The sequence below is a fragment of the Macrotis lagotis genome, chromosome 1 (genome assembly GCF_037893015.1).
Source record: "Macrotis lagotis isolate mMagLag1 chromosome 1, bilby.v1.9.chrom.fasta, whole genome shotgun sequence".
Taxonomy (NCBI): Eukaryota; Metazoa; Chordata; class Mammalia; order Peramelemorphia; family Peramelidae; genus Macrotis; species Macrotis lagotis.
The window spans coordinates 457,530,027-457,545,332 of record NC_133658.1 but is presented as its reverse complement, the minus strand read 5'-3'; the positions used below and the strand labels follow the sequence as shown (position 1 = coordinate 457,545,332).

At 41.6% G+C, this 15,306-nt stretch overlaps 1 protein-coding gene across 13 annotated transcripts in view; it reads left to right on the top strand.

Annotated features, from left to right (window-relative positions):
* Nucleotides 1–15,306, top strand: part of JADE2 (jade family PHD finger 2) — a 185,340-nt gene that overhangs the window by 13,061 nt on the left and 156,973 nt on the right. For 6 of the 13 annotated variants that reach the window (XM_074213542.1, XM_074213544.1, XM_074213543.1 and 3 more), the window contains exons 2-3: nt 7,325–7,382; nt 11,270–11,355. In XM_074213542.1, the coding sequence (XP_074069643.1) occupies nt 7,325–7,382; nt 11,270–11,355 (144 nt within the window). The other 7 variants (XM_074213539.1, XM_074213550.1, XM_074213537.1 and 4 more) reach the window with 3 other exon arrangements.

Below are 15,306 nucleotides of genomic sequence, written 5' to 3'. Positions count from 1 at the left end.
GCCTAGTATTTTATCAGGCCAGGCGGATTAGAGTGTTTCACTGGAGATGTACAGGTGACTACTCTTTCCATTCATCCAGTTAATTCTAAACCCACCTGTCTTTAACCTAGCTAACATCTTTCCATCTCATTTATAAACAAGGGCATCTTGGTCAAATTCCTTGAAGAAATTTTATGATACTAAGTATTTCATGACCCCCTCATCCCCATTACTCATCTGGTAGGTTAGGGACTAGACCATAACTTTAGTTATATAAGAAACTCCGAAGATAGAAAATTCCTTCTTCCAATGCATGTATCTTCAGCTTCTGTGCATCCATATCATCTAAGAGAGTTGCTGGAGTGTCTTGCCTAGGGTTACAGAGTCAGCTAGGCTAGCTTGCTATTAACTTAAGCCTTACTAAGCCTCTCTACCATTCTAACAACCTTTTCATAAAAGGAAATAAAGTCAGTCTGATATGAACTGGCACTCAAGTGATCCTTGCTTCATTTTCTAAGTGGTCACAAACTGGCTTATAAAATAAAGTCTGGGGTTTTTCCAGGAATAAAAGTCAAGCATCTTGACTAATGGATGTAAATGCCATCATTCAGTTTACTGGGGGGTAAAAACTGAGAGTTGGCTTATCACCATTTCTGCAGCACTCCTCAGTCTTTCTAAGATAGACATAGCACCAACAATTAGATCTGCCAGTTCCAGGAGTCTTATTCTCTTTACCTGGAGACTTGCTCTTAACTGAAGGCAGCAAAGCTTCTACTGTCTACGGTCAATTCAGACTAACACTTGTTCAATATAAAATGGACTAGTCTTTGCCTTGATTTTCACACTGTCTTGGGATACAGTATAGACAAATAATTAAATACAAGCAATTCCAGGAGAGGGACAGATCACTTGGGCTGGGAGAATATGAAGAAAAACTTGCTTTGAGAGGTGACCTCAGAGCTGAGCTTTGAGGGAACTGAGGTGGAGGTTAGAAAGGAGGCATTCCAGGCATGGAGCCTCCTTGTACAAAAGGCAAAGAGAAAGATCATGGAACACTGAATAAAGGTAATAAATAAGAGGCTAGTTTGACTGAATCTAAAATATGTAAAAAGAATATGTGTCTAGAAGGATAGATTGGAGACAGAATGAAGAGGGTTCCCAGGCTGAGGCATTTCTACTTTATCTTGGAGGTAATAGGGAGCCACTGAAGATCAAAGAGTGGAGTATCATGGTCAGAGCTTAAGAAGATTGTTTTGTTAGATGAGGAAAGAATCTATCGAAGAGGAGCAAGACTGAGCTAGAAGCAGATTACTTAGAAGGGTATTTATTTTAGGTTGTTACTGAAATAATCCAAACAAGTGGTGGCTAGTGAAGACCTGGACTGAAGTGTATGAGGATGAATCAACAAACTTCTTTTATACTTTAATAGTATTTTTTTTTGCCCCCAGTTACATGGAGAGGTAGTTTTCAGCATTCATTTTTGAAAATTTCCTCCCTTCCTCCCTCTTCTTCCTCACTCTCCCCAAGACAACAAGCAGTCAGAGTGAGAGTGAGGAGTTGAGGCTGATGTCGAGGCTGATATTTCGAAGTGACTAGGGGAAGAGCCCAGAAGGGTGCAGGGGTTTGTGGGCAAAGATGATGAATTCATCTTTGGGAAGGTAGAGTTTTAGATGCCCATGGGACTTCCAGGCTCAGATGATTTGAGGCATTTAGAAGCAAGTGACTGGCTCAGAAGAAAGACTTGAATTGGAGATAGGTGTCTAGGAATCATCTGTAAAGGGACGATAAATGAACTCATGAAAACTGGGAGGGAGGACATCCATGGTGAATGAACATGACACAAAGAACAATAGGCAAAGGTTATTGAGAGGAAGTTAGAAACCCCTTTAGAGAACAAGCATAAAGAGCAGAGATCCAGAAAGAGAGGGGAATTAACCATCAGATGCTAGAGCAAGACCAAGAACGGTCAGGCTTGAGAAAAGGGTGTTTCATTGAGCAATTAAGGCAATGTGAATCCTTTTTGGAGAGGGAAGTTTCACATGAAAGATTAGACTGGAAGTCAGATCATTGAGGTTTGGATCTGAGTGAGAGGAGAGGAATTAGGAACCCAGCAGAGAATTAGAGAGGGATGGGATGATAGCTAATAGCTAATAGTGTCAGGATCAAATGAGAGGTTTTTAAGGTTGGTTTCAGTGGAGGAGGAAGGAGCCAGTAGAAAGGGAAGGACAAATGGATGCAAGAACTTGGAGAGGCAGACTGATAAGACTTGGCAACTAATTGAATTTGGGCAGTGGGGGAGAGGGGAGTTAAGAATGTCTGACCTTGTAACTTAGATACCTAGTGGGAGAATAGTGCCTTCAACTAAATGGGGAAATTTGGAAGGGAGGGGTGTGGTACGGGGAGGCAGTTTGAGCTGTCTGTTAAATGCTGGCGATACAGGACTAGAGTTCAGGGGAGAATTAGGGCAGAATAAATACATTTAATAGTCATCAGCATAGATACTATCTAGAGAGAAAAGGGCTCAGGACAGAACCTTGGGCAGATACCACATGCTTGGGGGTTTGAGAAGTAAAAGGAATGATCAAAAAGGAGGAGAGAACCAAGAGAAACCAGTGAGGATAAAACAAAAGGATGAGAAAATATTTAGGAAGGGGGCACTGTGTTAATAGCTGGAGAGTTGAGTAAGATGAATATTAAGAAAAGATGGGATTAACGATTAAGAGATTTTTGGTAGCCTTGGGGAGAACAAATTCAGTCTAGTGGTAGGTTAGAAATCAGATTGTGAGAAACTGAGAAGTGAATTGACATATGATTTAGTCTTTTGAGATATTTTTAAGGTGCTTAGGAGGTGAAATTTTCTTCATTGCATTAGGATCTCTACTCAAACCTGTTTATTACCCTTATTTTTTAACTTTTGTATATAGATATCTATCTGAGGCATTTGACTTTATTGCCTTGTGTTATCCTCTCCCATTAATTACTGTTCCACTCCCATGCTGTGTGCCAATTTATCAGTTTTATGTGAGAGTTTTTCCCCCCTTCCTCTCCTTTTCGGTTTAAAGCTCTCTTGATGAGATTTACAAAACCAGGCACATGGTTTTTTTGTTTTGTTTTTTACTATCTCTTCTTAGGTACGTGTCCATCTATTCTGAGATTCCATATTCTTAGCCAATTGTTCACTTTTCAAATGTTCTTTTCTCAAGCCCCTAATTTCAGTCATTAGTAGGGATAGGAATAGGGACTGCACCTGTGATTTCACTGTTACTCCAAATTCTGGGGAGAGGAAACTGATTCTACCAGTTTAGGCCTGTGTCTTCTCTATTTTTTATAGTCTTAGGGAGCTAAAATTAGGATTAAAGAGAAAAGTGACTTGCCCAGAGGTGAAACTTAGGTTTTTCCTGGCTTCAAAGCTAGCTCTATCCATTATACCACACTATCTCTATCTCTTTTTGTTTTTGCAAGGCTGTAGGATTAAGTGACTTGCCCATGATCACACCAGTAGGTAAGTATTAAGTGTCTGAGATAAGGTTTGAACTCAGGTCCTCCTGACTCCCAGGCCGGTGCTCTATCCAGTGTGCCACCTAGCTGCCCAGACACTATCTCTCTTAATAATGCTACCAAACAAGGCAAAACAAAACAAAACAAAAAATCCTACATACTTTAGTTTCTTTACCAGCAGTTCATCATCCTTAGCAATGCTTTCTAGATTACTTCTGGTGACATCACTTACTCTCACATGAGTCTCCAGCAATAGATAGGTTTGACAAGTCCTCGAAGGTGTTTTCTTGTGTTCTGGATACAGGTTCCTAGAAGACAATAATCTCCCTCTTGTTTATGTAACAGTGTGCAGCAACCACTTGATAGTGACTCATCTTTCACCACTATTGCTCTCCTCTTTCCTAATAGCACCTGAAGGGCCAGAGCGTTCTCTAAAGAAGAAGAAACCACCTCCTCCATGAAGGCCCAGTTCCTCACCTTTACAGAGAACCCTCACTTAGCTTCAGATATTCAGAACAGCACCCTGTAGCTGCTTTGAATCTCCAGCCATGGAATCACTACCATTTTCATTGGTGAGACTTCACTCTCTCCAGTTTGCCCCAGATCACCCCCCATTCCTTCAGTCTTCCCAATGTCTGATCTGCCAGTTGTTTATACCTTCCCACCTCTGGCACTGGTTGTTGGAGTATAAATCTTCTTTGTGGCTGTTCCTATAAAGTGCTTGTCACTTGCCAGCTTTGTGGTCCCATTTACCATTCATAGGTCTTTCCAGACCAAAATGCCTTTCTCTGAATGGCTCCCCATTTATGTCATCTCTCTTTATTAAAATGGAAGCATCTTGTGGAATCTGACAAGTCTTTTGAGGATTGTATCCTGGTGCTTTGCATTGTGACCGGGACATGGTTAGCACTTTTCTTTCCTTTTATTCATTCATTCACTCAATTCATTTATTCATTCTTTTCTTTCTGGGATCTTGCTCATTTAACTTCAACCTCTTCATATCTTGTCTCAACTTGCCTCCCGCATCTCCCCTTTTTAGATGGCAGAGGAGACGTGTCTTACTGCTGTCCTTTCTGTGACAGAGACCTGTTTAGGCACTTGTAGCTGCCACTTAATACTGGCAGAAAGACAAACAACACACTCCAAATTTCTCTTGGACCATGTACTTGCTGGAATAAGAATCTTAGTCGTCCTCTAGTGTTTTAGTCATTCCTTTGCCTTATGATTGTGTCTAGCTCCTGGGGCTCAGCTTGGCTGCTCTGCTACCCACTCAAGTCACCAGAGGTACCAGGAAAGGCTTAGTCTGTTTATGGCAAGTCTGCCTGTGTTTTCCTTCTTTATCTGCCTTTTAACTAGCTTTGAACTCATTCTTCCCACCTTCTAATGTACAGAAAAGCAAACAGCAACAGGGACTGATTCAGAAGCAGAAATGACTTTATGTAGTCATATTTACACACCTTGCTGCAGATTTCCAGATATCCTATTTATTTCCTTGGTTACTTGGCTGTCTATGAAGAAGTCATTTTCTTAATGAAGTATTTTCTGGTTGTATTAGTTTCATGGTTAAATTCTTGTGCTCTTTGACATTAGGTCAGAAGGCCCCAGTCAGTATTGTCTGCCCTCTTGAGCCAATATTTGACTCTTCATCTCTCAGGTACTCACTTGAATCACAGGGAGGATAGGGAGACATGCCTCAGATTTCATGCATTGAGAACATCTGCACACTTCCCTCTGTTTTCTTTTTGTACTCTCTTGTGCCCCAGTCTCCTATAATATAGATTAAATATTAGATGGATGAAATCTGAATCTTTCCTTCCAAAATGCAGATCATAATCCATCGATACCTGTCTCTTTCATGCATCTCTTGCCTACATCCTCCCACCAGTTGTAAATCCCAATGTACAGGGATCCTCCTTTGGTTTTTCTTGACATTAAGAAGATATGAGGGGCGGCTAGGTGGTGCAGTAGATAGAGCACTGGCCTTGGAGTCAGGAGTCCCTGAGTTCAAATTCAGCCTCACACACTTAATAACTGCCTAGCTGTGAGGCCTTGGGCAAGCCGCTAAACCCCATTGCCTTGCAAAAAAAAAAAAAAAAAAAACTAAAAAAAAAGAAGATATGAGAGGATAGTAATTGGGAGCAGACAGAAATTATTTCTCCCTCTTACCTTGTGACAATCGTACCTATTTCACTCTTTTTTTTTCTTTCTGATAACACCCCTAACTTTTCATAAGTAATTCTGTTTGTGATATTTTGCTATTCATATCCACCATGGGCCTTTTAATTGTCCTCTGGGTGATTTCATTTTCAGTTCTTATGAGATAGTAGTGTTTCATGTACCACTGTCATACAATGCCATTAGTGGATATTGACGTTAAAAAGATGGATTTTTATTTGGGATTCCCAAAAGAATTTTGTGATTTCCCCAAAGGTATCCTTCCTGGCTTCCTTCTTCCTATTAAATCCTATGCCTAACTCATTGTTCTTTTGCAATAATTGTTCAAGATACACATACTGGGGTGCTGCTGTATGAAGTTTCTCTGTCCCATTGCATATTATGTAATCTGGATAATTCTTCATTCACTTTTTCCCTGGGGTGGATCATTATTGTTGTGAATTTGTTATATCCCTTTACCTGTATCAGCTTATTGAAACCATTGATCTGGTTTTCATTGAATCTTTGTGCTTTGTTAGCACAGGACTCTGTAAGTTGTAGTAGTAACATTTCTTGAATGAATGAATAGCACCTCCATTGTTCACAATATCCCAGAATATTATAGTTGGAAAAGACCTCAGAGGCTGTGCACTTGGACAAGAATCTTCTAAATCTCTAAATCACTCCCCTTGGTTCAGAATTAATCATGAGGCTAGCTTTCTTGGAGCAGATTCTTGAAATTGGAAGACTTGTTTGGAAGGTGGCTTTCTGGATTGAGGCCTGGGCTTAGAATCTGGAAGACCTGAATTGGATTCCTGTTGTAGATGCTTACTGTAAGAACTTGGGCAAGTTTTTACCTTTCTAGGCTCTTCCTCATCGATAAAATGGGCTTGATTTTTATCTTAATGTTATGAAGCTCAATTGAAGCTCTTTGAAAACTTTAAAGCACAAAAATAATTCTAGCTGTTATAATTATTTCCTTTCCCAGGGCTGGAATTCCACTCTGGATTCCTTCCTGGATCTTCACACATGTTAATGAATGAATGAACCTAGAGGAAAAGATACCTTTGTAATGTAAATAATTCCCTTCCTTTCCCAAGATAAAAGGGGCTTTTAAAGCGAGCTTCCCTTCTTACTCCCCTAGTTTGCAGCTGTCCTTCCTTTTGCTTGCCTTGCTGGGAGAAGTGGCCAGGTACCTTTCTAAAGGTGTGAGACTAAACCTGGAAGCTGCTGCTGCTTTTCTTCCCCCAGTACAACAGCTGGTGGACTGAATGGTTCAGAACGTTTCCAAAGACCACAGGTGACTTCCTGTTCTGCCTAAGAGGACCCGGCTCCACATGCTGAAAGGAGTTGCCGAACCTTCTCTCCCCTATCTCTTCTGCTGCACTGGCTCCTGGTACCAGACCTCTCTCCATCCTTAGCAGATATTCCAGCTGGAGCAAAATTCCCTATGGGGAGGGAAATGAGGGTGGGAGAGGCCTGGATCTGCTTGAGCTTTTGACTTCAGAATTAAGGCCCAAGCCTCCCCTCTTCTCTCTTGGGAGGGGGAGGGGGAGTGGTACATTCTGCTTCCTTTTGAATGCCTGAGGATGAGTGTTTGGGTGGTGTGCTGATACCCAGAGATAACAGTGATTTGCTTCCGTAATGAGTTTCCTGAACAATAAGTGTAATGTTCAATTTCTTTTTGTTACAGATGGAAGAAAAGAGGCGAAAATACTCCATCAGCAGTGATAACTCTGACACCACTGACAGTAAGACCTTTAATTCAAGGCTTTGAACATGATAACTAAGCTATTCAACCTCCCATGGGGAAGGTGTTGAATAATGACTTTTCTGGGAGGTGGGGTGTGGAGCTGCCCTAGTTGGTCACTTTGCAGTCAATTGTCCCTGGACTTCGGGTCTTTCAAGAAGTTGAAATGACAGCAACCACTGGACTCTGTACCCAGGATGTCCTGGTGCCCATGTTTGAGTCTGGGCAGAACCTGGCAACACACCAAATAGAACCTGCTGTCTAGGTTTCCAGGAGAGGGGTTTGGGGAGGGACATGGGGCGGGGGGGAGAGGGACAAAGTGAGGGAAAAATCAAGCATTTATTAGGCACTGGAGAATAGACAAAAATAGAAAAGCCTCTCTGCTCAAAGACCTTACATTCCATGGGGGAAAGGGATGAGTATACATAGAGAGATATAAAATACAAGGTTTGTAGGGGGAAAGATGAGCGCCTTGGAGAGGGGGAGAGAGAAAAACAGGAAAGACTCTGGAGGTTGAATTATGCTGATCTGGGGAGAAAACTTAAGTATCTGCACCCCAGAAACAGAGATGTCTTGACCAAGTTAGAGACTGAATAGTTGATACAATTCCTACAGCGCAAAGACTCCATAAGGTTCCTCTTTTAGATACCTACTATCACTAATGAAAGGGAACACATCCCCTTCCTCTCACAGAAGAGAACTGAGGCTGGGTCAAGCTATCACAGAACAGAAGCAGAGTTTTTCCTACCAGTGGTTTCATGTTAAAAAGAAAGTATTTTGGTATTGTGCTGGAGTATCAGCTGCCAAGGAAGAACCCTGTAACTAGTCTAAAGTAGTGATTGGAAATCTCTTAAAAATCACATGATAACAATAATCTGGGTTTTTTTTGAGCATAGACTTTTTTTTAGGTTTTTTTTTTTCAAGGCAGTGGGGTTTTTATTTTTTTAAGGTTTTTGCAAGGCAAATGGTGTTAAGTGGTTTGCCCAAGGCCCAAGGCTAGGTAATTATTAAGTGTCTGAGGTCAGATTTGAACCCAGGTACTCCTGACTCCAAGGCCGGTGCTCTATTCACTGTGCCACCTAGCGGCCCCCCCGGAATCAGGAGGGCCTGAGTTCAGATTCGGTCTCTAATTGCCTAGCTCTGTGACTTTGGGCAAGTCACTTAACTGCATAACCTTAAATAAAAAAATTTTTAAAAATTTTTTGAAAGACCATTAAAAAAAGTCTCATCCTTGTGGACTATCTCCTGATTTACCAAGTTCTTGACAGTGGAGTTCAGCCACCTGCATTCTAGCCTGTAGCCTGGGCCCAGTAGCTTTTTTTCCCTCTTAGGCCTCTGTAAAATGAGACCTAAAGGAATTGTTCTATAGGCAGGGCTCAATATCCTCACCTTTGTAGGTGATAAAAGGGGCTGAAAGTTAAGTTATTTGTCCAGGGTCAATCTGAAGCCTTTGAGGGAGGACTAGAACCCACTAGGGATTTTGATTTCTAAGGCTGAACTCTTTTCACAATACCATTCATCTTAGTGTAAAGCTCACAAACTACTTGGGGTCTTTACCACAGACTACTAGGGAGATTTACCACTCACTGAAGTTTGGATAGAGGAAGGCTTTGGAGCATAGTAAATAAACAAAGTTGTGTATGTAAACTGGAGGCATCAATTGAAGAAAATCCTTCTACCTCAGGAAAGAATACCCCTCCAGCTCTCACTTTCTTTTCCAGTTAACCATCTTCCTCCTCCTCTCCTTCCCATCTCTGTTTATGCTCTTTCTTTCTTGATCTAGGTAAACTCAGATCAGCCAGCTAGTCAACAACTGGACAAGTTGAGAGTCAAAGAAGAGGCAGGCTCTATAAAACTTTAAATGCCAAACATAATTTTTTTTTTTAATTTGACCCTAGAAAAGCTACAGATACCTGGAGTTTACTGAGGGAATGGTGGGGAGATGACATGGTCAGACCTGTGCTTTAGAAAGTTCCTTTGGACAGCTGAGTGGAGGAGAGACTGGAGATCTGGATAGGAGACAGCACAGGGATAAGTAGATTTGAGAATCAGCAACAGAGAGATAGATGATAATTGAATCCATGGAAGCTGAGGCTGGTTGCATATTGGATACACAAAGATGAAACCTAATCCCTGCCCTTGAAGCCTTAATATTAACACAAAAAAGATAACACACACACACACACCCATACACACATAGAGGAAAATTTGATGATACACAGACATCATTTTCCACTGGAGTGTTTTTCAGGTATGAGCAGTTACCTACAAGAGGTACAAGAGAACAGGATAAGATGGGTAGTAGTGAACCAGTCTAGCTGGCTAATGAAAAATTGAGGGAAGGGTAGCATGCATTTAAGTGTGTGGGAGTCAAGCTAGGCTTTATCTGTGTTGGTGCCTGTTCTTCCCCTCAGACATTGGACCAACTGAGCTCCCGTGCAGTTGTGGCCACTTGCCTGGAAGGAGGAGACTGCCCTAGCCTCTCCCCCTACTGTGTGAAGTTAGGCCTTTCTAGTTATTCTATTGATTAGGGGACTTTTAGCTCTGGGCTTTTTGAATTGTATTTGCCCCTTTGGAGAAAAGCCAAATTCTCTTTCCTAAAATGGAAAATTTAGTCTAAGCCTGTGATCCTCTGAGGCCTCCAGACCTTTATCTCAGTAGACTTTGATATTCAAACGAATGAAGAAAAACTTTTCCCTCCTACTACAGTAATTGGTTACAATTGTAAACAAAACTTTGACCTTTTTTTGATGACTTTACTTAGTAGAAGGAAGTATTGTTAGAGTAGGTAGGAGTTTTTTGCCCTTTGGTAGGAACTTGGTTAAAAGAAACTAAGTGGAAACTTATGATTATTCTTTTTATTACTTCTAAGTGGATTATAGGAAGATAAGAAATTTCTGAATGGAGAGGTTATAAAAGTTCCCACATACTGTTTTCAGAGGTTGAAGAGCTAGAAATAGATTATATCCTAAGTATCTCTTCTCTCAAAACCCTTTTTCTTCCATAGATGTCTGGGTTCCTAGTATGACCTTAAAAGGAACCTCATAGCCAAGTTATACATTTCCAATGTGTGATGACATTTTAGGAACATGGTGATTGTTTGCATTAAGGTGGACACATGTAGTTAAACCTAACAAGTCCTCCAATGTCTATATGTGGTGCTGAAGTTATACCTCCTAGTCCATATTTGGGAACTGTGACCAGGTTTTAACCTGATCCTTCTGAAGCTCAAAAGGACAATGGGATAGGGAAAGGGGAGTGACAATATTTCCATTTTATAGATGAAAACTCTGAGGCATAGAACAGGAGAAAGGTCCTTCAAACAGTCATGGAGAGAGCTGAGAGCAGCATAGAGGACCTCAAGTTTCTTGGATCTCTAGTTGTCCTCAGTAACAACTGAAATTGGTAGAGGGATATATAGGCATGGGATATAGATTAATGTTTCCTAAGTCTTAACTTTATAGATTAGAGAAACATACCAGAATTTAATGCCGATTGATCTCTATCCAACATCCTATGACTCTTGGTCTTTGTGGTGTCTACTTATTCTCAAGAAAGTTCAGAGTTTTCAACAGCTTACTTAGACCTTTTGGTTTAGTTACTGCTCTTTTGGCTTTCCCAAAACTAGTCTTTATTATTCCACGGAAATAAATTGCTATTTAACTTGGTTTAAACTTTAATTTTTAGACAACTTTAACATGCACTCTATTTAGTTTATTCACAAAAGGTCAGTGTGTAGCTAAGGTTGTTACTGTTGGAATTATAGGCTTCTCTTTGTCTAGGGCTGATGATTTGCTCTTCCAGGTGGTATGGGGCCCTCTGAAACTTGCCAGGTCTCTGTGTTGGGGAGTTTCTCTGTGGATAACCTTCCCTATTCATTCTTTCTAGGTCACATCACCTCCAATTCAAGATGTTCCAAGATACCTACCAACAAGCCCAGCTGGCCCAGACAAAAAGAGAAGAAGCCATCAGAGGTGTGTCTGACTTCCTCCTTGCAGTGTCCTGGGACTGAAATCTCCCCAGTCCCAGGACTGTAGCTAGGACTAGAACAGGTCATTTTCCCTGAAGAATGAAGAGAAATAGGAAGTGTGGATTTTTTATCAGGCCCAAAAACTCTTCATAGTTCAGAGGCCAGTATTAATCCTATCAAACATTCATGCGTTCAGCAAGACCATATGGAACACTTGTCTAGTCTGAGTTCTGTTCCTTATTGCTTGGAGTGAAGATGGAGGAACTGGGGGGGGGGGGGATTGATATGTGGAAGAAGGGTAAGACACACAGAAGAAATAATTAAATAGCCTATACTTTGCATATTCTTGTGTACCAGTTGAATGGGCTACTGACTATAGGTTCAGAGAACCCAGTTTCTGGCTCTATTATTGCTCAATCTTGAGAAGGTCAATCTCCTTGGGTTTGTTCCCTCATCTGTAGATGAGGGGTTTGGCCTTGATGATCTCTAGGTGCCCATAAATTAAGTGTTTCCAAGATAGGTAGGAGTTTAAGGGAAGGAGAGGAGAGCCTTAAGGGGCACAAAAGCAGCAAGAGAACTTTAAGGTGGCCCCTTAGGATGGGCAGGCAGTTCTTTATTTAAAAAATGGAACATTTTCCAGCCAGAGAGAAGAGCTAGGAAGGCAGTCAGTCTCATCTCTTTGAGGGACTTGAGAGATCACCCATCTTCCATATTTTACAGACAAAGAAACTTGCTCAAAGTCACTCATTTAGTCAATGCTAGGCCTGTACTAGGACTCTGATCTTGATTCTCAGTCTAGAGTTCTTTCCTTTAGGGTTACCCCAGGAAAGAGATCATGGCTCAGAGCGGATCTCATTCTACCAGAGACCAGAGAATATCTGAAAGGGGAGGTTGAGCCTGGTCCTGAAGAAAGCCAGAAGTCTCCTGGTCATTCAGTACTCATCAAGCTTCTCTGGGAATTGGGTACCCTCAAGAAAATTTAGAAATAAGAGAGGAGTTTAACACATTGATGGGTAATTCTTCCTGGTGACAGAATGTTAGAGGGTGGGGGGGTGGGATGGGAGGGGAGTGAGAAAGGAAGATATTTTCTGAGCCTTAACCTTTGACTAGAGGCCAGAGGCCCCTGTGCTCAGGTTTACATAGCACTTGGCATGACTTCGATCTCATCTGAGCCTTAACATCAACACTCTTATCTGATGGTATCATCCCCTTATAACAGAAGAGAAAACTGAGTCTTAGAGATGTTGACCTCTTCGTGATCACAAAGCTTAGTTAGGTCTACCTGTTTCTGTGCCTGGAATGTGATCTGGCTTTCACTTGTAGATTTAGTACACTCTCCCTTTCCCCATTTTACTGACAGAAAAGCAGGCCCTCAGGGGAAATGACTTGTCCAAACTCTCAAACTTAGTGCTCCTGAGAGTCAGATCAAGTCTGTTGACTTAAATCCAGGTATCTTTCCATTTATGTTCATGGTCATGGGGAGTCAGTGGACTAGTAATGGTGGACTTGGGAATTGGGAAGACTTGGGTTCTAATTCCTTCTCAAACACTTCCCAGCTCTGTGACTGGACCAGTCCCTTAACCTCTTTATTTCCTCATCTATGAAATGAAGGAAAATATTAGTACCTACCTCATAGGGTTGTTTGAGGATCAAATGAGATAATGACACCATAGCTCTAAAGCTCATATCATAGATGAGGAAACTGAGGCCCAGGGAAGTTGTGTGACTTGCTCAAGTCACTATAGGTAGTAAACATCAGAGTTGGGATTTGAACACAGTCCTTTGACCCTAAGGCCAATGCTCTTTTCACTGTAGAGCATTTTCTAAACCTTAAGGTGGTATATAAATGTTAACTATTAGTCATTTAATATCTGAAGCTCTGGACTCCCAAGGAGTTTATGGTTAAAAAAAAATACCAAACAACTCTCCCAAAGTCATTGTGAGAGAGAAAACTAAATTCTCTCTGTGGCAATGATGGGGAGAAAGCATGCAGGAGTATTCTATAATAACAGTTCATTTTTTACGTAGTGCTTTCAGGATGACAAAGCATCTTCCTTTACCTTCATTTGATCTTTGCCACAGCCCTGTGAGGTAAGTAATGGAGCTGGATAAGATGACCTTGCCAAAGGTCACAGATGTAACGTGAAGGAGCTGGAGTTCAAATCTGGAACTTTTGACTTCAAAATCAAATGTTTGGATTCCCCCCCAATCCCACAGCTATGACTTGTTCTTCGCCCAAGTCCCCACTTTGATTTTCCTAGTCTTAGTCATAGTTTGTGCTGGTTTCTTCCTCCACATTCTTATTGAACTCCAGACCTCCACCAGGAGATGTGTTTTCCAGGTAGCTTGTCATGGTTCAAGCTGAGACATGAGTACCTTTGTTATGCAGTGATTGCCACTGTTCTTGCAGTTCTGTATGAGAGACCTCTGTAGCACAATGCTGAGAGGTCCTTCAGTGTTTAGTGATGGGAAGCTGGGGAGAAGGGATTGGAGGTGGGGGAGCTCAGCCTTCAGAGGCCGCCCTTCCCCTAAGTTGTTCCCTCCACCACCCACCTTCCCCTACATCTAGCCTCTTCTTTTTCTTCTCTATAACTTGTGGTGGGCCAGAGATGGTGGGAGGGTGATAGGGAGCCAAGAAAAACATGAGAAAAATAGAGACATAACAGCCTATAGGGGAGCAGTGAATGACATTTTAATGTGCAAATTGCCTGAGAATAGGCATGGGTCTGTGTGGGCATGTGCCAATTATATGCAAGCAAGGCTAATTTTTCCCAACTGCAGCAGAGCCCTGGTATAGCATGTGCTATCACCCCCCCCACCCCAGCATAGACCAGATCCTTCTTGCAGTAAAAGTCCAATGCTTGAGGTGGGGGACTGCCCCTGCCTGTCAGGTAGGTCTGATTTTATGTTTCATCTGACTGATTTCAATTCATTTATATAGGCATTTATCCAAGGTTTCTTCCAAATCTGAATCTTGTGATCTTATTCATCACCTACTCTATGCAAAGCAAACTTGGAGAATAGAAGATTCCCCTAGAGAAGCATTCTCTAAGGCATTTTGAGGCAAGGGAGGGAAAGGGAATAAATATGTCTTAAAGCACCTACTATGTGCTGAGCTCTTTACAATTATAGTCTCCTAATCACAACACTGAGAGGGAGCTGCTCTTATTATCCCCATTTTATAGTCAAGGAACCTGAAGCCAACTGACTTCCCCAAGACCACACAGTTCGCAAGTGGGAGTGGCTGCATTTGAATTCAGGTTTTCTTTACTCCAGCACCAAAGCTCTATCTCCTGTGCTATCTGACTACCTTGAACAATAAGTAACAAATTTCCTGCATCAAAGGAGCAGAGATAAGGAAGGGACCCATGGCAGGCATGGGAACAGTCTATGTAAGAATGTATTGGACAGCTAGGGATCCACTTCAGCCTAGAATGCTTGAAGAGGAGGAATGGAAAGGCCTGGAAGGGAAGGAGCTGGCTTGTGAAATCTGGAAGGCACTATTGATGGTTTTTGAACAAGAAATTGACAAGTGGTTGAAATAGAATATTTTATCAGCTATGTGGATGCTAGGTTGGAAGTAGCGCCTTCAGAATGTCCTGCAAGGGTAACCTAAGTGAAAAGAGGCAAGGAGAGTCTGAACAAGATCAATGGCTATATAAATAGAGAAGAGGGTGGATGGACTGGATATGATTTGGCAGTCGTTAAGAAATGAGCCATTAAAAGAGAATAAAGACAATGATTCCAAGCTTAGGAATTTGGTCATGAGAAGACAGGGATGGATGCTCTCAGTGTAATTTGGGAAGTTAGGATGAGGGTAGCTCTGGGGGAGAAGATAGTTTGAGATGTCCTAAGGGACATCTGGGAGGATTTAGATAGAATAGCATTTTTTGAATAATACAGAGGTTGTACTTGAATCCATATAGTTATTAAGGGAGAGAGAATATTTAGATAG